The sequence below is a fragment of the Xenopus laevis genome, chromosome 5S, assembly GCF_017654675.1.
Source record: "Xenopus laevis strain J_2021 chromosome 5S, Xenopus_laevis_v10.1, whole genome shotgun sequence".
In the NCBI taxonomy this organism is placed as follows: domain Eukaryota; kingdom Metazoa; phylum Chordata; class Amphibia; order Anura; family Pipidae; genus Xenopus; species Xenopus laevis.
The window spans coordinates 87,108,589-87,133,959 of NC_054380.1; the positions used below are offsets into that span (position 1 = coordinate 87,108,589).

At 37.5% G+C, this 25,371-nt stretch overlaps 1 protein-coding gene across 3 annotated transcripts; it reads left to right on the top strand.

Annotated features, from left to right (window-relative positions):
• The first annotated feature begins 28 nt into the window (after positions 1-28).
• Positions 29-16,678, top strand: fyttd1.S (forty-two-three domain containing 1 S homeolog). Of its 3 annotated transcripts, none has more exons than XM_018264569.2 (9): positions 29-241; positions 4,668-4,787; positions 7,017-7,144; positions 8,083-8,189; positions 9,355-9,451; positions 10,045-10,106; positions 11,207-11,281; positions 11,530-11,650; positions 15,687-16,678. In XM_018264569.2, exons 1-9 carry the CDS (start codon positions 184-186, stop codon positions 15,780-15,782), a joined length of 864 nt encoding a protein of 287 aa, XP_018120058.1. In that variant the 5' UTR covers positions 29-183; the 3' UTR covers positions 15,783-16,678.
• The last annotated feature ends 8,693 nt before the right edge of the window (positions 16,679-25,371 follow it).

A 25,371-nucleotide genomic window follows, 5' to 3' on the forward strand; every position in this document is an offset into this window, starting at 1 on the left:
GACGTTCATGACGTCACCCACGGCGTTTTATCCACTGGGAACTAGCAGCTACCCTGAGGCAAAAGGCAGTGTTTTCGGCCTGTGCGCTTGTGAGATAAAGGAGCGTTTTGTGTTAGAGCGACATGGCTTTTCAATGAGCGTCGCCAATTTCAGCGGATATTAAGGGTTTAGAAGGAGGCCGAAATGGCGCCGTTGAAAACCAGCGTTTCTGATACCATCGATAAAATAGATATGTCACTCGGTGAGTGGAGGCTGCTGGAAGCATCTGCTTTGGTTAATGAAGCACAAATGGGACCAACACCGTTTCCAGCTGTAATGCTGGTGTTACCTTATTGTCGGGGTTAGAGATTTATGTACGTGATACAAGGTTATGTACATGATGATGCGCTTGGGAATATCTGTGCAGTTTATACGTGAATAACACGTACACGTAACTACTATGTCACATGTTCCTCTGTGGATATAGCACTTTACGTTATTTTGGGGACCTTTATCCATGTTGAAAGTACATCCCATTGCCTCCAATTGCTGTCACGTATATTCTGAAAATGGCTTGTCAGATGTGATTCCCAGGGATAACTAAATATGGTGGCAGGGGATGGATGTTTAGCATTTAGCAACCATACATGTATTGTATGTGGGAAAATGCAATGACGCGTAGCTCCCAACATTTTGGAAGTAAAAAGAGGGACAAAATTTTTTTGCGCATGTAGTGTGGCGAATATTTGTGACCACGCCCATTTTTGTGGCCACACCCCCTAATTTCAATGTTCATTTTACAAAATTGGCAGGTTATGAAAGTTTGAAAATATTTCTCCTTATCTAAACTGTTGCAATTACTTATTTTCTTGTCTCAAAATTGTTACAAAGTATCTTATTTGTTCCTGTTATCTGTTCTGTGCTCTCTGCTAAAAGCCAATTAAGTTAGAAACTTTGTTTCTTTTTCTGGCTGTTCAGTGCAGAGAGAATAGGGACTTTCCAGTACAAACGAGGGACTGCGGGTTGAGCTGTCAAAAGAGGGACTGTCCCTCCGAAAAAGGGACAGTTGGGAGGTATGATGACGTGTCTTACTTAAGGGCAGTGTTTCTATTTAGACACTCCGCATCCCAGTACTTGACTCTCACAACTCAAAATTGAATTAATCACACACTCTGAAAATGCCTTTAAAATATATGATAACCGTGTCCCTTTTATTGCAGAAGTTATATAGGCATGCCATCAGGTGAACTAGTATGGTACCCTACAGGTCCTAACTATACTATATTGCCATGCCTCCTTCTGAGATCTTTTCTTGAGATTTACGATTAGGAAGCTGAAAAGGTTGAAAATGCAAGGAAACAGATGGAAGGCAGGCCATAGTCTATCTAGATGCAGAGAGACCCAAGTGTTTATGTCACTGAAAGCAGCTGCAAGCATATATATAGTGAATAAAGTACCCCCTCTTGTAAAATATAAGGATATTCTAAGTTACCAAGGAGTTTCATGACCATATAAACACACGAGGCCCTAGGCCGAGTGTTTTTATACAGGTCATGGAACTCCGAGGTAACTTCTAATATCTTCATAGTTTGCAACTGGGGGTACTTTATTTATTATAATACACAAGTTTTGGTGAGTCAGAAATGACATCAGAACTCACCGTTTATAACTGATGACATCACAACTCACCGTTTATAAGGATATAATTTACAGGATATTTATGGCTTTTGTGTATTATATATATATATATATATATATATATATATATATATATATATATATATATATATATATATATATATATATATATATATATAGTAATACAAGTTATAAAGATGTAAAGGGTCAGTAACGAAACTAACCTGTGCCGGTCCCTGGTGCAGACCGTGAAGCCGATCTCTGCAGATTTGCGGGAACCAGTAGGCCCCGAGGGTGTGCAGGCCCAGTAGCACCCACCGCTCCCTTTGTAGTTCCGCCACTGAAAAGGGACCTGCATAAAGATCTTACAAAAAAGAAGGTGTCCTGTTGTGTGTTTTATCAGAAGTAGCAAGCTTATCACCTTTGTTGTTTCAGGTATCTTTGCTGTCAGGGTGACACATAGCACATATGATTGACCTGCCCACTTGTGAACAACCTGTGGAATAAAATGGGATATATGCTCCCAAATGTTCTGTTGCACTAAATCCAATGTTGCTTTTGGTGATTAACATTGTTGGCTCTTGTTTGGCTGTATCTATGAGGCAGGTAGATGAAGTCAAATATCTCTGTAGTAACTCAATATAACAAAAAGCTTACAGAAGTGTGGTATAGACTATATTACAAAGGTTTTTTGACACTTCCCTGAACATCTCATTTTAGAAAATAAAGTATTAATATGAACTTAGACTTTCCTGTGCAATACTGTTCGGGAATTTTTTTCACTAGATGTTGGAACATTGTTGGTGGAATTTGCTGCCAGTTAGCCACAAGAGCACTAATGAGATTGGCCACTGTTGTAGGGTAATCAGACCTGTCTCACAAATCCACAATTGGAAATGAGATCAGAGTTTTGCCCAAATTAGTCACGTTCGTCCTTTCCTATCAAAGTTTAGGGTAATGGCATGTTACTCTGCCCTGACATTTTACAAAAGAACTTAATTTAAATTCCCAGTTCCAAGATTTGTTATGGGAACTTAAGTGTAGGGTCTCTTTATACTTTAGTTTAGACCAGGGCTGTCCAACTGGCGGTCCGCAACCCCCATTGTGTGGCCCCCCACATGAAAGTCTGCCTGCTGTGTCTGTTTACCATGTGTAAAATTTAAAAGGTATCACTTCATAGATTAACTGGCCCCTGCATTGTTTAATCAAATTCAGACTGTAATCCCCTGTATTGTTCACACATGTAATCCACCCTGCATTGTCATTGTTCACACCCCTAAAGCCCTGTACTGTTCACACCTGAGACCCAGACTGAAACTGCCACATTGTTCACCTGTTTACACCTTCAGAATGCTAATGGGGCACCAGCACTGTTTCACTGTATTTAGTACATCTAAAGTGGTCCTGATCAGTGGAAACTGTCTCCTGATCTGTTCTGCCTTCCCTATGCTCCCTGTGTGTGCGCCATAATCTTTGCCTGTCCTACTCCTGCCTGTCCTACTCCTGCCTGTCCTACTCCTGCCTGTCCTACTCCTGCCTGTCCTACTCCTGCCTGTCCTACTCTGCCTGTGTGTGCCATGCTTAGCCTGCCCCATGCTCCCTGTGTGTGTGCGCGCCATACTTCGTCTGCCCTATGCTCCCTGTGTGTGTCATACTCTGCCTGCCCTATTCTCCTTAGATGTGCCATACTCTGCCTTGCCTATGCTCTTTTTGTGTTTGTGGAACATAAGCCTGGTATTTGTTTTGGGAGTTTGTTAGCATTTGAAAATTATTGTTAGGGGCCCCTAAGGTGATTAATCATGTGCTTGGCAGTGCTGTGTTATCCACAGGGGATGAGCATACGGATTTAAGGGTAGGTCTTAAAGGAACAGTTCAATGTAAAATAATAAAATAAAAACTGGGTAAATAGATCTTTAGTAAGCCACAAATGTAATCTATAAAGGCTGCAGTGAGCGGATATCTAACAAAATAAAACAGAACACTTCTTCCTGCTTTTCAGCTCTCTAACTCTGAGTCACTCCAGCCTTTATACATTACATGTTTGGTTAACTATATTAGAAACATTTTTTATTTTGTACAACCTATTTACCCAGTTTTTAGTTTTACACTGAACTGTTCCTTTAATATGACAACTTTTTTCACATATGAGTGATAAATAATATCCCTTCAGTGAGCACCAATCATTTGTTTTTTTTTTGATGTGCTACCACTATTAATGTGGACATGGTCTTGTGGTAATGTGGGTGTGGTTTAAAAACAGGGAGTGGTCAACACTGGTTTCCATTATCAGCCCTCCACCATGTAGGCCAGAAAAATTCTGGCCTTCGTTAACACAGAAGTTGGACAGCACTGGCTAAGACAATACAAAACCAATTTACAGCACTTACAAAAGCAAGAGAAGGAAATAGGGAATAAGGATTTATGGGGTAGTGTTTTTCCGATATAATTACCTTAATAACCACATTTTTTCTAGTATTTACCAAATACGCTACCTAGAATAATGAGATGAAATACAGTAAATATGTAAAAAAGGTCATATCCAAAAAGTTAATTATCAATTGATATGTACAGCTTTGTACTTGCTGTCTCTTATATTTATCTTATCTACCCAACCCATTTCCTTTGATATTTATATATCAAATGTTTAGTAAACCAAAAGTCTCACTTGCAGGGGACAGGGGGAAGTAGGATGGGTGTAACCTGTCGAATCCACATTCCCCCAGTACCTGTTGCAAATAAAGTCTGTCTGTCCCAAAGTCAATCTCAATCAATCTCAATCAATCAATTCTCTGACTCTGTGGTTTTGGTTGCTTCTCACTACACCAGCTAAATCTATTCATGTTATTTTCCTGTTGTTTATGTTAATGAAGCTGGAAAACAGGAATTTTTCAAAAATTACATAAAGTCTGAATTTTACACCTTTTTTTCTCAACAATTATCCCATTTCTTTTTCCCACAGACAACTTTTTTGTTTTTGTTTTACAGTTTAGGAAACATTTGCACTTATTAGAATTTGACTCTTTTTCTTATGCAGAATTTTTTTTTTTCAGATGATATTATCAAATTAAACAAGCAAGAGCAGAACAGAAAGCAACTAAAAGGGAGATATAATGGCTCTTTCCGGCAGTTCAGGAACAGTTGGGGCAGGTGGGGAGCCCAGCACACTTCAGGTATTGTAGCTATCGGTGTACTCCTTTGCAACGTATGTTCCCTGGTTGTCCACTTGTTATTCATGTGGGGTTTGTCAAAACATTCACTGACATATGTAGGTTGCTTGGTGAGTTTTGGGTACATTTAGCAGTATACCACACTAAACTTTTTGTAAATACAAAAATGTTTTTAACAAAAATCTGATGTAATTATTTGATTAAATCCAAAACTTGCAAAAGTGCTGTGATACGGACAGCTTATTGGTGCTTCCTTCACTGCTACCACTAGTTCTCTAGTAAAACAGCATTATTTCAGTCAGCCATCTATGTATTGAGTGCAGTTTGTGTATAGTGCTTATCTTCACCTCCAAACTCCTGTATTCATATGATACATTACTAGGAATGCACTGAATAACATTCAGTTCAGGATTTGTCTGAATCTAAAACTTTATACGCAGGATTCGGCCAAATCGAATCCAGATTGAAGCAGCATTTGCTTATCTCCTGGTTGTTACTTTTTTTTTTTTTTTTTTTTATATAACAAAATTTTTAGTGACATTTTCAGTGTTACAGTATGTCTGAAGTTTTGCCTCAAAGAGGCTTGCCAAAAAGTCCATTTAGTAATAACAAATCATACAAATATGAAAAAATAAAACAATCTTAAAGAGGTGGTTCACCTTTAAAGTAACTTTTATTATGTTATAACCAATTCTAAGCAACTTTTCAATTGGTTTTCATTATTTATTTTTTATAGTTTTTATAGTTGTTTGTCTTTTTCTTCTGATTCTTTGCAACTTTCAAATGGGCATCGTTGTCCCCTTCTAAAAAAAACAAATGCTCTGTAAGGCTACAAATGCATTGTTATTGCTACTTTTTATTGCTGATCCTTCTATTCAGACACTCTCCTATTCATATTCCAGTCTCTTATTCAAATCCATGCATGGTTGCCTGGGTAATTTGGCCCCTAGTTTCCAGATTGCTTAAAATGCAAATTGAAGAGCTTCTGAATAAAAAGCTAAATAACTCAAAAACCTTCAATAATAAAAAATTAAAACAAATACTTAAAGTTATCTCAAAGGTGAAAAAACCCTTTAACTGCAACACTGTATTGTGTACTTCTTGACATTGTAACACAGGGTAGTTATTCCAGGTTGTTACTTTTAAACGATGTTGCAAAAGACTTGTCTGTTAATCAGCTGCCTTGTCTTACATTGTTCTGAACCACCAGGACAGACAAATGGTGCTTTCAAAAGCAATACATAAACAATAACTTTTTTAGAATTATGTTTTTTTATTAGGCAAAAATAATTTTTTGGGTTGACATTACCTTTAAAGAGCTGCCCCCCCCCTCACGAATTAGATCTGGTGAAAAAGTGATAGGAGCTTCCATAACTGGATGAGGAGAAAAACAACGCAAAAGATAAGGCGAGAAATGCTACACCTTGTGTTTTGGGCTTCATCGAAGATGTAACATAGCTTAGGGGGTCATTCGTAAACAATTACTAACCACCCCTAAATCTAGTTTATTTACGGTAAGCCTTTTTTTTTGAAAGCCGCGATGAGAACCGCACCGAAAACGCGGCTTATATCCGCATTTGTGTCCATGCCCTTAGCTGGTGATCAGTAGATCTCAAGACACTGTAAACAAACAGCTTGTCTAAATCACCCTTCTATTTCATGCTTTTCATTATGTTAAGGCTTCATTAGAAATAGTTGTTTGTTAAATATAGCAGTATGCATTTCCCTATAAATCCATATTTGTCATATTTTCAATGGAACAGAATGCTATCAATGCTTTTATGGATGTAGAACATAATGGGACAACATTACGAAGACTAAACTTCACTTTGTAAAGTATGGACACTCCTGCTTTACAGAGGCCAAGAGCACAATGAGCATGTGCAGTACTACTGATAAATTTCCACATTTGGCTTTTTCACTATTAAGGTGTTCATACATGCTATTTAATCACTACCATGATTCCAAGTGGCGATCATTTAACTCACATTCTTCCATGGATCAAATTATTGCCACTGAAAGTAATAGAGGGCAATTCCAGGCATTTTGTTGCTTGTCGAGTTATCTCCAACTAGGTAACAGAATGGCCAGAGTCATGCCATAGCCATATATATTTTGATTAGTCTGGGTTGCTTATATTTTGATTCTATCAAGCAAAGATATCTGGCTAAGTCTTTAATAGTTAAGCAGTTTTTTCATTGTGTCCTTACATATTTTTCTGTTTATTTTAAGGTGCTGGAAACAATTTAAGGTCACAGGGGTTAAGGAAACGTCCATATGGTGTAAAAACAGGCCTGGCTATGCGCAAAATGGCATCATGGAAAGGCATAAGTCCTCTAAACCATCAACCTCTTGTGCGGGTATGTCTGGTTCTAGTTCTGTGTAATTAGATGCAAGGTTGTCTTATATGTAAATAATGCTGGAAATGTTGTTAAATATTACTTCTGGAATTCTTTGTATTCCCGGGTGCCAAACAAGGGCTGTGATTTGCTATTTGGTAGCCCCTATGTGGATTGGCAGCATATAGCAGACTCTTTTTTTGAAGTACACCTTGTTTTTAAGAAACCATAGCTTGCCTCCAAGCCAAGAATTCAAAATAAGCACCTGTTTTGAGCCCACTGGGAGCAACATCCATGCAGTTGGTGAGTAACCTGTTGCTCACGAGACACTGGTTGGGGATCACTGGTTAATCTATTCTAAACAGCATTTTAGTTGGTCTTCATTATTTTGTATACTTTTCACATTTTAATTATAAGCCACAGTTTCACTGAATTCAAAAGAAAGATGAGCTTTATGCGTTGAGAAACCTATATATATACTCCCTCAGCAAGCGAGTGTTCCTGAGGAGTGTCCACTTGGTTCCTGCTAGCTTCTGCAAAAGGCAGAGCATTTCCCATGGATTTTAGTGGAAATAAGGCATGATGAGACCTGAGATGATGAGATCAAAGGTATTTCCACTGACATGGCGAAGCAATGCAGCTGTCAAAATGCAAAGGGTTGAATGTGTAAATGAAGGGATTGGCCAGTATTGTCTCATCATGTATTGCAAGCTTTAAAATTTCCCCGATTTTTTTTTTTTCTGAAGAAACTACTATACGATGGCCCACCCAGCTACTTTGAGATAGAGGAGTGTACCAGGGTTGCATGTGTGTTTGTATTAAGGAAAGGTTAAATTGCAGATAAGATTTGAGTTCACTGCATTGTCGCTGTTCATATTTAGTGTTTAAATAAGCACCAGCTTTTGTAAAGCCTGAAAATGTTTTAGATCTCCCTTCATGTGCTATTTTTTTTCTATTAGAATTCCCCAGGCCAGCTTGTGTCATTTAGGAAGAGATTAAATCCTCAAAGGTCTCCAGACTCTGGGGTTAAAACCTCATCTTCATTGCAAAGATATTACTTGCGAAGGTAAGTAACATAGCTTGAGATACTGGTTTATGAAAAAAATATAATTGCATTTCTAGGGCTCCGGCTGTGAATGCTCCTCCTTGCACATATTGCAGTTGTTTCTGTACATTAGACTTTCACTTTGCGTCACAATGTTCTAATTGTTTTTTTTAAGGGGTTCTGTCTTGATTTATTATATGGTATTGTTTTTAGTAGCAAAAAATGAATCCTGCTGTTAAAATTTTTTTATAGGTGAGAGGTGGGCCTCTACCTGCACCCAAGCTTACACAACAGATCCGAGTGCAGGCAGAAAAGGAGGCTAATGCCCGTGTCGGGGCTGCTTTTTCGCCTGTGTATATAAGCAGGTTGATTGTGTGGCACTAGCCTTAGGGAAATGCTAGATTCGGTGTTTTTGTTGCCCACTGGAAATCAAAGGGAAACAGAATATAAAGAATACATGTGAGCTGCAGGCAAAATTGACTTCTTGCATAATGCATAAGAAATGCTTCCATCCACATTTTTCAATGGTTACGTTAGAAGTCAGTTGTTTTTTTATCCGCAGTAATAATTATTCTATGTTACCTGAAGGCACCATAATGTCCCATCTGCCATTGTCCTTAAAATTAATCAAAAGAAGTATGGGCAGTTTTGCCCATTTCCCCACTCACTAAAATACAGAAGTGCCAAAAGACCAAAGCAGAGCAGTGGTAGCAGCATAGATACATGGAGGTGCTATCCGTTCAGGCAGCTGAATACTTCAAGGTGAAGTTATCTTGTTACCTGGCCTTTGGCACAATGTAGTGGGCACCTGGGAAAGTAAGAAGCAAGTAATTGCTTGTCTCGCATCAAACTGTAAAATTCAATACAACTGATCTCTTGTGGAAAAACAGATTTCAGTACAGCTTTTTGGTGAAGTAGCACTATCAACAAATGCATTTGAAAAAAAAAAAAGTTTTCCCATGATTGAATCCCTTTAACACATCATGATATGTCTTTAACTGTATTTTTGCTAGGAAAGAACCGAATGGCCGCATCATCTCAATTTAGGAAACTAATGTGGCAGCATCCGACTGTTGTTACTTAGTACTTAATCTGGTTTTGTAATCATAAAGGGTAATGATCATTAATATTTACTTTCAATGCTGGATTCTCACCAGAGGTATGGTTCCTTTTCTTATGTTAGCAGTAGCTATGCACCAACAAATACATTTAGAAGTGGATTCAGAATGGACCAACAGAGAGAAACCAGACAGGCAACATTCCTCTCCAGACGAGGCTTAAAGGTAATGATGCAGAAGTTCCTGTCTATGTGCAATTTTGCTATATCTATATTTAATAACTGGATCTCTCAACACTTTTGATACTGATTTTTATACAAGTTACATAGGCATTAATGTATCTTAACATGCCTGATCTGCAATCATTTTAACCATTTTAGTTCCAGTGCCTTTCAATTTATCCTTGTTGCATGTTCCAGTGAAATGTGACATGGCACAGATAAAAGGAAACCAAAAACCACAGCTTTTATGACACTTTGTGCAGTGACAGGCTGGTGACATAACTGCTGCTAGATCCAGCGATATTAGACCTAATCGCTGTCCAGACCCCCATGTTTTAATATAAAAACAAAGCTGTCTTTTTCCTCTTGTGTTCGTTGTCGGTTGTTTTTGTATGTAAAGTAAAAAGTTCAATGTATATACCTATTTATTGTACAGAGAACAGAGCTTTATAAATATGCGTTAATAAAAGATGAATTTGTTTAATTGCTAAAAATTGTGATTACAGTATCCTTTTATAACTGGGATAGCTCCCCCTTCGCAAGCTTTGTACAGACTAGCAGTTGTTCCTTGACAAAGCATAAATTTATTTTCGTTAGGTGCAGACACTGATGGACATGGATCAGCATTTAGATCTGCCAGAGCTTAGCAAGACACCTCCGTAAGTATATGAATTCACAGTACAGATATGTGATTCATAATCCGTAACCTGGTATCTAGAGAGTTCAGAAGGCCTCAACCAATTGACTCTATTTTCAATTCAAATTTTTAAAAATTAAAATAGTAAAATAAAATTAAAAACAATAAAACCGTACCTCATACTTTATCTGAACTAAGATATAATTAATCCCTATTGAAGACTAAAAGTCCCGCTCCCTGAACCAATTCAAAACCGAAAACACAGTCTGAGTGGAAAAGTGTCCAAACAGTGAAGAGGTTAAATACATAAGGGGTATATTATGTGAGGAATCGGTCATAATGTTCGTTTTGAAATATTAGTATTTTATTTTATTAACAGGACTTTTGTATCAGCCAAGCATTAAAGGGATACTGTCATTGGAAAACATGTTTTTTTTTCAAAATGCATCAGTTAATAGTGCTGCTTCATCAGACTTCTGCACTGAGATCCATTGTTTAAAAAAGTAAACAGATTTTTTTAATATTTAATTAATGACCTGAGATGGCTGCCTACACACCAATATTATAGCTAAAAAAAAAAAAGATGACATTTTACATGGTAGAGTGAATTATTTGCAGTGTTAACCGTGTACTTTCCAAACGAAACGACACCATAAAAATCATGACAGTATCCCTTTAATAGCAAACTCAATGGTGCATATTCACTCTTTAATCTTTTAGTGCCTAATTTTCTCTTTGAGAGATATCAAGTTTTGCATAATTGCCATATTGTTGCATTAGAAATTGGTAAAGATAGTCTACACTACAGAGGATCTATATTTGTGTATTTTGCTTAAGAGCTATGACACATGGAGCTACTTGCAGTGAGCAACTTGTTGCAAAATGCAGAAAAATGCCCTGCAATAGATAATACTAAGAATTAACCTGTTAAACACACATAGAGACATTTGTGAGTAAAAAGAAATATTAACATATGTGTTGTTCCATCAATTATACAAATGCAGTTCATAGCAGGTGGTACATTATAGCAGATACATGTATAATGAATTTATCCCGTGTATGGGTATTTTTATAGTAATCAGAATGCTTTCATTTTTTTATTTTTTACATTTCATTGTGAAGCTGGAGAACATCTGTAAGCAGCGGAGGGTCACTGACTGTTTCCATAGATAATCCATCTGCTGTAACATTACCCAGGTATGTTGATTTTTGCCTCTCAAGTCATCAAAATCCCTAAATTGTAAAGTGGATATAAGCCACTTACTCATTTCATTATCGTTCTCAGCTTTTTGCTGACAGCCAAATGCTTTTGATAGATTGCTAAGAAGTCTAACTCCACAATATCTGGAATGGGTTGCCAAACACTACAGTAGCAGAAGACCTACTTCTCTTGAAAGAAGACTCCCAAGATTGTGCAATTTATCTAATCACATGTTATTTTGCAGCTCTTTGGGTTCTAGGTTGCCTCGACCTCCATTTCCATTCCTAACAAAGAAAGAAGGCTCAGAAACAAAGGTTCCTAAAGGAGTCCCTCTAGAATTTGATATAAACAGTGTGGCAAAACAGGTGAATTTTTTTTTTTTTTTGTTATAATTATGTCTTGGAAACCATTACGAAAAATTTTGTTTCTTTAGATTTACTTTCTACCTTTCAAGTGTTAATAAACATTCAATAATTTATCCACATATTAACTCAAAGCTGAGTATAGACAGCCATATATAGGTGGCCATTAGCTAGTTGCCACTCTTTTAACAGTCGTAATCCTGTGACCTCTTTATGATGCTCTCCCTAACTGATATCTCATCGGACAGCATGTAAAATAATACCAAGTGCAATTTGCAACTGTACCGCTAGTGAATGCAATAGGTAATCAGATCCACTCCGCATAATGTATGACAACAATGATTTCTACCATATAATACAGAGTACTGCTTAATAGCGGGTCTATCACATTTTACAGTGAGAATAATCTGCACATTATACAGTGAGAATAGCGGGTGCTATTTGGACATTATCCTTAACACCCAATATAGTGAAGAGGCAGTTGATAGTGACATCCCAAGCAAAGTTTACAGTGAAAGGTGAGCATTGGTACACCACAAACTATACACTGGTTACCATCAGATAAAATACTGCATCATTTCCATGAAATAGGGGCCACCAGATACATTTCTGACTATTTTGGCAACAGTTTCAGATAAAAATCTGTTGGTTTATCTATAACAGGCCATGCAGTCCCTGATAAATATGTAGTGTAGCAAATACAAAGATGTGTGTGATATGAAACATTGAATGCAGATATAGACCTTTTGACATGTATAAAATGTAGCTGTATATCTGCATTTGATATTTCAGATCACATATGTTCCTGCATGTTTACTAGGTACTGCATGCCCTGTAATAATACAACGATACAGCAGTGAGAACAAACATAAGACTAACTGTGGCATAGAAGCAAAATAAAAAGGGCCCTAAGAGTGTATTTTTATAGCATATAGTACAAAACAGTTCTGAAAGTTATGAGGCCGACAAATAAAAGCAGCAAACATTGAAATATGATTTATGTTTTGATATGGTGGGCCTTCAGATAATGACCTTTTGGCCACTAGCTAGAGGTTGGATACGTTCTGGTGCAAGCCCTTTTCCAACCCCTGCTTCTTTTTCTCTATTAATTTTAACTAATTTACTCTCACCACCTTGTTTTCAGTAAATTCCCCTGTTGATTATTTTTCACTCCTCGTCATTTTTCCTTCTTGGCTTTTTATCCGTTTTTTACTCCACTCAACTCTATATCTTCTCTAATCTCTTTCCTTCTTTCATTAAAATCTGTACCATTTTTATCACAACTTCCCCACATTCTGTATTCTTTTTTTTTTTTTTTTTCTTTACTCACGTTTTCTTTTCTGTTACCACTACTATACATACATATCGACAGTGACCGATGCTAAAATAGAAAGCAGGTCAAATGCTTTGTTCAAATGTTCACCAGGTGACCTGCACAACCTTTTGCAGCATCAAGATCACTGAAGTAGTTTCAATGTGGCAATTGTTTGCAGGTACTAAAATTATTTAAAGAACAATTGCTGGTCCTTTTTATGAGTTTATATCTGGCCCATCATTTTGTTTTGTTAGTCTTCAGCCCTTACAGAGCAGGCTGCCCGTTACCTTGCCTTTACTCTGAATTATTGTACCAGCATGGTTGCATGCACATGAGGCAGATTTCACTTCTAAAACAACAGAGCACCTCTTGGCACTCAAAGCAGGTGCATATTTTTGAATTCCTGGCTTGGAGGCAATGTTTGGTTGAATAAAAACCAGGTTATTGCCAAACAAGAGTCTCCTTTAGACTGACAGTCCAAAAAGGGGTTACAAATAGCCAATCACAACCCTTATTTGTCACCCTCAGGGACTGTTTTTATGCTTATGTTGCCTCTAGGGTTGCCACCCGGCCGGTATTTTACCGGCCTAGCCGGTAAAACACCTGCCTGGGCCGGGGCTGGTATTACAAATTTACCGGAAATGTAGCCTGCGGTAATTTGTAATACGATTTACAAAATCCCCTGGCAGCCGATGAAAACTTACATTTTCGTCGGCTTGGGGTGGTGGCCCGCCCCCCTTTGTGGCGATACTCCACATGGCCCGCCCCTTTTGTGATGCTACTCCCATGACTCCACCCCTTTTTGTGTCACGTCCCACCCCTTTCTTTTCCGCCCCCACCATGGCCGGTAATTTTTTTTTTTTTTTAAAAGGTGGCAACCCTAGTTGCTTCCCAACTCTTCCCATCTGCACTTGATTGTGGCTCAGTGGTAAAAAGTTTGGAGACCCCCTGCCCTTATGGATAGTCACTTAGAACTTTCCAACACTGCAGATACCAACAGTTATCAAATGATGTGGACACAGTGACATCTAGTAACACAAGAGTAAACTGAAACAGCAATGTAAATGTATCATTAACCAAAGGAGATGTACCAACCCAGGTTAAAGGTGCAGCATTCAACCTATATAACTAAATAGGATTTAAAATGTAAATCCCTCCCTTCCTTTTGCCAAGTCCTTTGTAAGGCTTTGAGATAAGAAGCAGCTCATTATACACAATTATACACTTATTAGTTAACACTTCTCTAGTGCAAACATTGACTCAGCAGAACCAAGTAGTGCATTTTCTATTTGGAAGTTAGAAAGCAAATGTTTTATTTTCTTATTTTCCTATTTCTTTGTTAAAGCAAATGGCAACTGTTCAGTTTAAGCCTTATTTATTGAGATCATATTTAAGAAGAGGGTATAGTGTCCTTTTAACTATATATGTTGCAAGTAAATGCAAACTATTATTGCAGTTTCTCTAAAGTTGAAATTAACTATTTTTGAACTTAAAAATAAGTACAGTTGGGCGCAAGGTAAAACATTTTCTTGTCCTTTTTAAAGATTAATAACTAACATATTATCAAAATAGGATTATATCCTTGTATATCACAGTATGCTGAGCTTGACAACTATTGACAACATTCTTTGTTTACCTGTTATCAGAGTTAATGTAGATTCATAATTTTACTCTACTAGCACACTTCTAATTTAAAGGGAAAACATAGCACCCCTTTTGACATGAGCTTATTAAGATGAGGTGTAGAAAGGTTGTATGAACACATTCCCTGATTCCATAGATGGAAAGGAAAACATGATAGTTTATTACAGGAATCAGTTCTCACCCCATTAACACACATTGTAATACAACCCCTCCATTAGCTTGTTCCACTGTGATGGGATGGTTCTAGTGATTAAAGTGTCTCTACTTCCCAAAGAAACTGTGTACCACCCATCATGGAAACTAGATGGAAGTCCCGAAATCCTTCCTTTCAATCTGTGGAATATCCAGTATGTCTGTTTAAAAAAAATGACAGTCCTGATAGTGTTAATGCACCTTTTCTATATAAACCCAATTTCATGAGCTTGTGTGGAAAAGGGTTCATATCTTTCCTCTAACACCATCAAACTGCTGATTAGAGACTGCAGAATGAAGTTTGTAATTCATTGTAACCTCTGGACGCATCACCACACATATCCCAAAGCATTGGGTGAATATATGTTGAGAAACCTTGGGGAAATGTTCTGGTTTGGTTGGGAAATTCTTGCTTGAGTCTATATGCTTACTGTATTTTACTTTGACATGGCTTGGCATGTCTGTTAACCTACACAGTTGTAGAAATACGTTTTTTGATGACTTTAGTGTTACTGAACTAAAGCATCTTCTAGTGGTCATAGAAGCAGTGCCTGTTAAACTCCCTGTATACAGACCTCAAGGTCAGAATACATCTGTCAGCGATGTCCATACTTGTTAGAGCTGTAGGGTGATTATTCAATAAATGCTATAAACCATAAAAATCCCATGGACGGCAATCTGTGCTTTACAGGCCTCCAGCTTTGACAGTTTTCGCCGCTAAATGCTAGGTCTTCAGTTAAACAGTTTTTGTGTTCATTGTTCATGTTACTAATAAATTACTGTAAATCAGTTTTGCTTCAACCTAAGTCTGCCCCAGTTTATTTATGCCATGTTTTTATTCTCTGTGTATTAATTAATTATCAATGTTTTTGTTTTCTGTACCCCCAGAGTGGAATCACACTAAATGAACGCTTCAAGATTTTGAAAGAGCAAAGGCTTGCTCAGGCATTCACTAAAGGGAGCAGATTTGTGACAGTTGGATGAGTTACAGTCTGCCAAAAGGCTCATTTGTGTTTTTGTTCCTGTTATGTTTTTCACTCTGACCCATTGCTGAAAGGTTCTGCACCAAGGCTGCAGCTTTTCAACCCCTTCCCCCTTTTTTTTTTTCCTTTTGGAGAAAAGTTGAGGACTTTTTGTATTGTTTTTACTGTGAAATACACACAAAGGGACATTTTATCCAGGAAAACTGGGATAGGACTTCATTTTTTCAGGCACAATTCTATACAAAGCTTTGTCCTAAATCAAGAAACCTTTATGCGTACAAAGTACATTGATACTAATTTTTTTATTTTGTTGGAAATGACCGTATTCGTATTAAAAAAAGAAACAAGAATGATTCACCTGTCCTCCTTGTACAGTTTTATTGTACAATTTTATTTATTCTTTATGATCCCCCAAAAAGCAATTGGAGTCCTCAGGGACTATAATTTATCCAGTGCTGAACAGGGATGTATTCTGTAGTTTCACAAATGATTTTACTTATTTCTAATGTTGCAAATCATTTGCAATCCCTGCAGTTCTAATTTGATTTCTGATATTCATACAAAAATGATCAGTCTTGATGTTTTGCAGCATATCTGTCAAAGACTGTGATACTGCTCAGTGCTATTGTTTTTTTTTTGTTTTTTATTATTAATTACTAGAAGACAGGTAATAGTTTCTAAGAAATAGAACCCAGTGCCTAGTTGCTGCACTGAGAATTGCCAGTTGGAGATTTTAGGGTGTTTGCGACCATTTCCAATTCAGGTAGCTAACTTTTGGGGGCAAGAGTTATTTTCAAGGGTATGAATGGAGGAATCCTTTTGATACTCCACTTGCATAGATGGTATGCAGCAAAATTCTGTATAGTGGTGTTGATTAAACAGTCACTGTTTTCATAATCAATTGTTCTGCACTCTTTGCTTTCTCTTATGTACTTTGCCTTCTCACCTGCATAGGAGATTGCATCGCAAAGATTTTGCTTTTTATCTCTCAAGCAATTTGTACTAAATATATGTTTTAAAATACTTTTGTTACTGTTTGACAAGAAAAGCTTATTCAGTTTTCTGGCTGAATTCTTCAGCCTACTTAGAGAATGTTACACCTACATTATGTATGTTTAAATTAATATAAAATTATTGAAACTATACCAAGCTGTTGGGCAGTGAATATCTACTGGATGCTTCTTTGCAAACTGAACCACACCAAGCTGCTTTCCTAGGAAGGTTGTCTTGTCACTCCCATACAGCTGCAGTCAGGATCCTGTTTTACAAAATGCAGACCTCTTTAAACAGTGTATCAGTATACCAGTGCTCTACACACTGAATGGAAGTTCAGTGTTTCCATAGCATCATGTTTATAAAAGGACAAGACATATACACAGCATTTTTGAGATTTTATCAAAAAGCATGAACAAATGAATTGTCTATGGTACCATTTATTTCTGAAAATGTTAAATAATCTTCATGTTGGTAGCACATCACTAAAACACACAATGCCAAGTATTGCATCTAGAGTAAGGGGAAAACTTAGTTAAACCTTACACTGAATATTGTTAAGGTTGTCTATAACAAGTTGTGGGTACCAGGATGGGGGAGCAACTTTAATGGGAAAGTACGCCAAAATATTAGTATGTAATAGCAAGGCCATAGTAAACTTTTCAATTGGCCTAAACTCCCAAATGTTGTTTGGTATAATGCTTATTATCCTGCCTTTTTCCAGCCTGCAGCCAAATTGCTATTTTTTAAAGAAAAAAAATCTTCTTAGGTCCTATCCATATCCCTTTCTAACTTTTAAACTGTAAGCTTGCAATGGTTAGTAAGACCTAGCAAGCCAAAACACTAAAACCATAAAAAAAACACATGAGCCACAAAAAGACTTCTAATTAAAACCTGAATAACAGTATTGCTGTTTACACCATACTAAATGGTAATCTTATTTTGAGCTTTGCCCCTCAATGCGTTTTTCAGGCTCGGACATAGAATCACTTAATTTGCATGTTTATTTTGCACTGTGTGCTATCATATATGCTTGACTGAAAGTTTATCTTTAGATGGCTAAATCTACTTGCAATGGCGTTACTATAAAGAGCACAGTAAAGTACTTCAACCAGAAGCAGCTGCAAGTTAGACCCTGAAATAAGCATTCAGTTTGAACCCCAAATTTGGGTGGGTAGCATTTTCCAAAAACTATAGATATACTATTTATATGGCCATAGCTGTGCTGTACATTTGCTTGATTAGATAATATAAAGAGAACTGTGTTCTTATTCTAATTTGCCCATAAAAGGCTGCTTAATGGACATACTGGGAAAGGAAGGAAAAGGAAATGAGTGCAATTCAATGCTAATTTTTAAAAAAAAAAATTAAAAATTCCCCTTTTTTTTTTTTTTTTTTTGCTGTTTAGTTACTTTCATAATATTTTGATAAAGATCCCCAGCTGATTACTAGAACATCAACTGGGGGAATAAAGTTTTGTTAATTAAGAATCTTGAGTACTGGTTTTATTTCTAAACTGATTCTATAATATTCACTGGTGTAGTTTAGACACATTTGCACAGCTCGTTACAGATATTCTACATCACTCACATCATGTATGAGTATAAGTTATTGCTGTGTGTTTTACAGAACTTTTATATTGTTTGCTTGAAGGACACCACTAGGACTAAAATATTAAAAGGTGCAAATAAAAAAAAACAACATTTTATTTGACAGATTCTCAGTTCAAAATAGTTCCTGCCAATGGGTGTCCATTGTGTGGAGCAGCAACACTTTATATTGTTCATCTAAAAATTTGGATATAATGCTATTATATTATTTTTTTCAAATGTTTTTATTTGAAGTTTTCCCACAACAATAAAGGTTCACATGTACAGTGGTTTGATCATTAATTAGAAAAATTGCAAAAATGTAGAAGTGTATTTGATAGACATTTCAACATGTTCAAGAATCCTTATGTTCATAGTTTTAACATATGTGATATATAAACAATATAACAGGGTGTATAAGTTGAGTGAGATATTTTAGGGTATGTAGCTGTGTCTGAGATGCATAGTTATGCAAAACCTATATAATTTTGTTTTATAAACACACAAACAATATAACAAACCAGTTGAAATCTAATATGCTTGTTTTTTTACTAGCCCTGGTTATAATCCTCTTGAGTGACATTTACTATGTCATGGTGATTTATGATGGTGGATCCTGGGAGGCATTTGGTACGGGCGTCGGGTTGTGGTTGGCATGGTTAATATCAGAGGGTTGATGCTTTATGTGAGATATTGACTCCTTTCCATATATGGTTTAGACGTATCCTGGTCTGTCATCCTATGTAAACCTCTCACATAGTGGGAGGCTTGTCTGGTGGAAAGGATATTTACCGTAGTAGCGGCTTCTGAAAATGTCATGATAGTTAGATTTTATTGAGTATGTCTCTAATGCAATAGATACCCCACTATCTCCACTTATAAAGAAAGATTTTGTGTAGCTTTTCACCTATGACAGATGGTTCTCCAGGCTTTCTATATGTGTATAAATAGAGGATTGGCTTTTTGGGTGGGTGGTGATTAGGTATGAGGTCCCCATAATATTATGTTCTAGGTTGCTATAAATGCTAGTATTGTAGATCCAGTCTCCAGCGTGATGTATCAAAGCAGCTTGTTTATAATCGTTTACATTTGGTTGATGCCCCCCGTTCACCTTAAGCTGTTGGCGTTTAAATAGGGCAACCTGGCGTGGTTTTCCCTTTCAGATGAAGTCCTGCAATATTTTATTTACCAAGATCTGTATGTTTGAAGTAGTAGGGTAACATCTGAGTTTATATAATAGTTAAAGTGGACCTTTCATCCTGACCTAAAAAGCTGTATAATAAAAGTATTTTTCAAATTAAACAGGAAATCCAATTTCTTTATTTTATTAAAGCGTTCATAGCTGTTGTAAACTGATTTCAAAATCTCAGCTGTCAGTCAAATATTGGCTGCCCCTCCTCTGCCATAGGCATAGTGGCGTGGCAAGCAGTTACTGAATCAGTTAATAGTGCTGCTCCAGCAGAATTTTGTGCTGAAATCCATTTCTCAAAAAAGCAAACAGATTTTTTTTATATTCAATTTTGAAATCTGACATGGGGCTAGACATATTGTCAGTTTCCCAGCTGCCCCCAAATTCCATCCAATGGACAGCACTCCTTTTTCCATAAAACCGTCTTTATTTTTCTTAGGACAGCAACATGCAACGTTTCGAGTGGCACTCCACTCTTTATCAAGCATGGTTGATAAAGAGTGGAGTGCCACTCGAAACGTTGCATGTTGCTGTCCTAAGAAAAATAAAGACGGTTTTATGGAAAAAGGAGTGCTGTCCATTGGATGGAATTTGTATACTCTGGAGCAGCCAATGTGAATGGGCTACTGGACGCGCACCCAATATCAAAAATTTGGGCAGAAATGTGAGTGCGGTCTGATTTGTTTTCCCAGCTGCCCCCAGTCATGTGACTTGTGCTCTGATAAACTTCAATCACTCTTTACTGCTGTACTGCAAATTGGAGTGATATCAACCCCTCCCTTCCCCCCAGCAGCCAAACAAAAGAACAATGGGAAGGTAACCAGATAGCAGCTCCCTAACACAAGATAACAGCTGCCTGGTAGATCTAAGAACAACACTCAATAGTAAAAACCCATGTCCCACTGAGACACATTCAGTTACATTGAGAAGGAAAAACAGCAGCCTGCCAGAAAGCATTTCTCTCCTAAAGTGCAGGCACAAGTCACATGACCAGGGGCAGCTGGGAAATTGACGAAATGTCTAGCCCCATGTCAGATTTCAAAATTGAATATAAAAAAAATCTGTTTGCTCTTTTGAGAAATGGATTTCAGTGCAGAATTCTGCTGGAGTAGCACTATTAACTGATGCATTTGAAAAAAAATCATGTTTTCCGATGACAGGATCCTTTTAACTATTTAATTAACTAGTGCTTGGCTTGACATCAAGTTCCCCATTTTGGTGCATAAACCAGATTCTGAGATGATGCAAGGCTTGTCTTAATAACAGTGTCCATAAAATGGCTCCTGCCTGCTTGTTATAATTATGAATTCCCAGACTGATGGAAACAAGATTCAAATAATTTATATAGTGTAATTAAATTTTGCTTGACTAACATGATAAAATAGTATTTGGAATATTTTTTTTGGGTGACGGCTCCCCTTTAAGTAAATATATAATTTTTTTGAGGTATGCTCTACCCTAAAATGATAGGTTTGTTGTTTTTTATTTGTCTTGGTCATGCTGGATATTGTGTTTAGTTTATATGTGTCTGTGGTGGTTTGTGAAGTTGATGCCTAGGTATGTGATGTGATTTCTTGAAAGAGATGTCTTGTGTCCAATCTTTGTGTCCAATTTGGGGAATGTTTTATTTTTATAGCTTCTGATTTGTTGTAATTAATTTTCAGACCTGTAAATGTTGCATATCTGTAAGCACGCCACCAGGAAAAATGCAGATCCACTGTCTTTTGCCTCAGTCATTGTAAAAACATGAATGCATTTTCACTCCAAAATCCACCTTGTGTGTGCAGACAGGTGGATGATGTTCCTGTCAGGGCACAATGATGTTGGGGTCCAAGGCACAAAGCATATCACAAATACCATTGTGGTCTACATATAGTAGCTTATGTTATATGCTATATAAACGTGAGCCCTGTAGCCCAATATAAGCCTGAATGGCTGCCGCCACAGCTACGCGGCAGCATATTTATACAAAACACAATATTTTTACCAGTGCAGAGTAACCATACATTATATTAAATGCGTGCAAAAATGTTTAATTAATTTTTACTGGGGTTTCAAATCCAATTACAGTGTATCACTGTAGCTGCTAATCAACACAACATTGTTTTCACTCTGACTGCTGGAATATATGGAAAAAGCTGTCATTATTGCAATAAACAATTGGAATTGAGTCTGGGAAAGTTCTTCTGTTTTTTTTTTTTTACAAAGTAACAGATTTTTATTTGCGTTTCAAAGATACATAATGGCTGTCAAAAAAAAATTAAAATAGGCATAATGTGTATGACATTACAACTCAAGTCAGTTATCTTTACATATCTGTATACATCTGATAAATTTATATCAATTGTCACCTTATTTGTTAACGTTATGGCAACCATCCATGTCTTTTATGGATACATTCAACTAACAAATAATAACTTTATAGGATAGACCTGTCTATAATCCTTCCTGCCATGGGAGCTATCTAGAATGGTTTCAATATACATTAAATACTAAGGAGAGCAATATGATTGTCAGTCTCATATCCATATATTAACCATGGTGTCCAGATTTTCAGAAATCTGCTATGCATGTCCATCAAAAGGACGCAGATCTTGGATGCTTAGGAATCGCAACCTGGAATACTGAGTATAGTATATTATCAATTCTAATCCAGTATCTGTGTGTGCTTGGGCATTGCCACCATATATGAAATATAATACCATTGCATTGAAGGTCCGCTGATGGAGTGAATTTAGCAATACGAGCTGGGACCAGGTACCACCTTAAAATAACTTAATTTGTGATTTCTATTTTTAATTGTATTTTTTCTCTAAATGTTTTTTTTTATTTCTCTAAAATTCTTAAAATTTGAAGTGTAAAAACCACAAAAAACTCTAATACAAAATTTCTCCAAGTAAAAGTAGTTGAGTTCCTACAGATGTCAAGGGGAGCTCTGCTGATCCTATTGGACCATTTTTTTAGTCATTCAGACTGAGGTTTTTGGATTTTTTTCGCTAATAAATATCTGAATAACTTTTTATTTTTGAGCTCATTGTTCAGAATTTTTTTTTTTCATTTGTTATTTTTATAACTGGATAATCGCTGTTTCAAAAAGCTCTAAAACTACTAAAATGTAATAAATGGGCCATCTAATATCATATTTTTGTGAAAATTTAAACCATTGGTTTCGTGTGCAGTGGAAACATTCTCTGGAGTAAACAGTGCTTTACTATCTGGCAGACTCGAGGAAGAGTTAAGGTGGCCATACACGGGCAGATAAAGCTGCCGATATCGGTCGTTTGGACCGATTTCACAGCTTATCTGCCCGTGTATGGGGGCTTCCGACGGGTCTTCCCGATCGATATCTGGCCACGATATCGATCGGGAAGGTTGGATTTTTACCGACCCGTCGGAGCCGCTTGGCGCATCGTAATTCGATCGTTCGGCCATACGGCCGAACGTTCGAATTACCCCCGATATAGCCACGCAGTTTAGTGGCATATCGGGGAAAGATCCGCTCGTTTGGCGATGTCGCCAAACGAGCGGATCTTGGAGTCTATGGCCACCTTTAGGGTTTGGTTGCTACTAGGAGCATGCTACCTTCCTAAGCATGTAGTTTAGAGAGAGATTGTTGTGGAAAAAGGTTTTTTTTTACTAAATGTATCAGTTAATAGAGCTATTGCAACAGAATTCTCCATAGAAATCCATTTCTATTCTCATTTGCATCACTGAGCTCTAATCTATTTATGAATAGATTAAAGTCTAAAAGTAAATAATGGTAATGGTTATATGTTGCCCTGGGAACCCATGGCACTACAGTAACAACAGTATTTCTAAATATCCAGAAGATTAATGGGGAAGGGCTGATTTTCAAAGTTTGGGCTAAGTTCTAGTGAAACAATTAACAATACTTTTATGTTTTAGCATGGTTATGTTCTGCAATGGAAGAGAGAATTTAATTGGACTAAACAGAGCTCTGGTCTCAACCCAACTGAACACCTTAATCTTTGACAACATTCGTAAATGTTGTAGATGCGTGGCAGCCAAAATCTAAGACCTCAAAAATACTATACCTGTTTATCAAAGAAAGACACCCACCTCTTTTTTATGTTGGAAATTACAATTCCAGGGGGCAGATTCACTAAAGGGTAAAGTGGCTAAGCTAACGCTAGCGACTTTTCCCCAGCGTTGCCACCTGATCTAACAGCAAATCACTAACAGAGTCAGGCTCCAATTCGCTAGCTAGCAGGACTGTCGCTAGCGTTCATTTGCAGTCTATCGACTGGCGACTTTTCGCTTTCAAGTGGTGCAATGTGTGTGAAGCAGTCGCTGTCGGCAATTCGCCCTTTAGTGAATCTGCGCCCGGGAGTGATGAATCATCAGATGTGCTTCAGATATTCATTACGCTTACCTCTCCTTAAAGGGGATGTAAAGTCAAAAAAATAAAATCCAATTTTTACTTTCTTTAACGAAAAGGAAATCTATCTCGAATATACTTTAATTAAAAAAATGTACCGTTTTTATAAGAAACTTGACTGTATGCAGTGAAATTCCCCCTTCGTTTTACTTGCTTTGACTGTTGCAGACAGACGGTCCCTAAATGCTCTGCAGGGAAACAATCTTACTTTCAAATGACAGGGGGGAGCCCCTCCCACCTTACTTTCCAGGACTCGAGCAGCTTTGTTTGTTTCCCTGTGGAGCATCCGGCAACTATGTAGAGATTTGTACCCGCAGACCCAGTGCAGTCTGCATATTCTGTTTATTAATCAGTCTTGCTGTACCGACTTCTTGCAGATATTATTTGATTTGTGCTATTTTAATAATTTACGATGATCCCTAAGCTTAACCTCCAAACTGAAGCCCAGACCACACTGAGCATGTGCAGGGCCTTGGTGTTGCAAATATGTTTAATATAGTTTAGGGATGCACCGAATCCAGGATTCTGCATCTTTCAGCAGGATTCAGATGCAAATTAGGGTCTGGCAGGGAAATTGTGTGTCTTGTCACAAAACAAGGAAGTAAAATGTTTCCCCTTCCCACCCCTAATTTGCATATGCAAATTAGGATTTGGTTCGGTATTCGGCCGAATCTTTCACAAAGGATTCGGGGGTTTGGTCGAATCCAAAATAGTGGATTCGGTGCATCCCTAATATAATTACAAGATGACAGCACCCTATGGCCAACTTTGAAAGCATAAAACATTTGTTTAATTAGGCTTCTGGTGCAGTAAGTTTAGAATATAAATACAGCATTTCTACCATTATTGTATTTTAGACTTTAGTTCCCCTTTAAAGGGAAAGGAAAGTTGAAATTATTGGTGTGTGCCAAACATTAGGCCACTGGTCGGTCACTGAAAGCTGCACAATAGAATAAAAAGTCAAATTTTAAGCAGAAAGTGAGCTTTTTTCATCCTACTGCACAGGTGCTCGTCTGGGACCACTGGAGAACGAAAAAGATGATTTCCCTATAGTACTCCTACAGAAACACCTCAGGCCAGCCCAGTGCACCAGACTGGGGTATCAGGTAAACAATTGTATTTATTGGGGGGGGGGGCAGCCACGGTCTTTTCTCCCCTAGCCTCTCCCCCATACATGTGTGTGCACGTACGTCGCGTTAGGGACACTACTGGGTGCAGGGAGGGAGATTAGCATAAGGAATTCAGGGAGCGGATCTGGGCTGGCGGGGCCCCAAAAGAGCCAGGGGCCCACTGGGATTTTTCCTGCCGGCCCAGTCCGACCCTGTTGGGGGGTGCCCAATATTTGGCATCCCCCCAGTGATTTCATCTTTCAATCTACTTTAACAGCGTTCCTTCCTATTACCTAACAAAAATGTTGTTA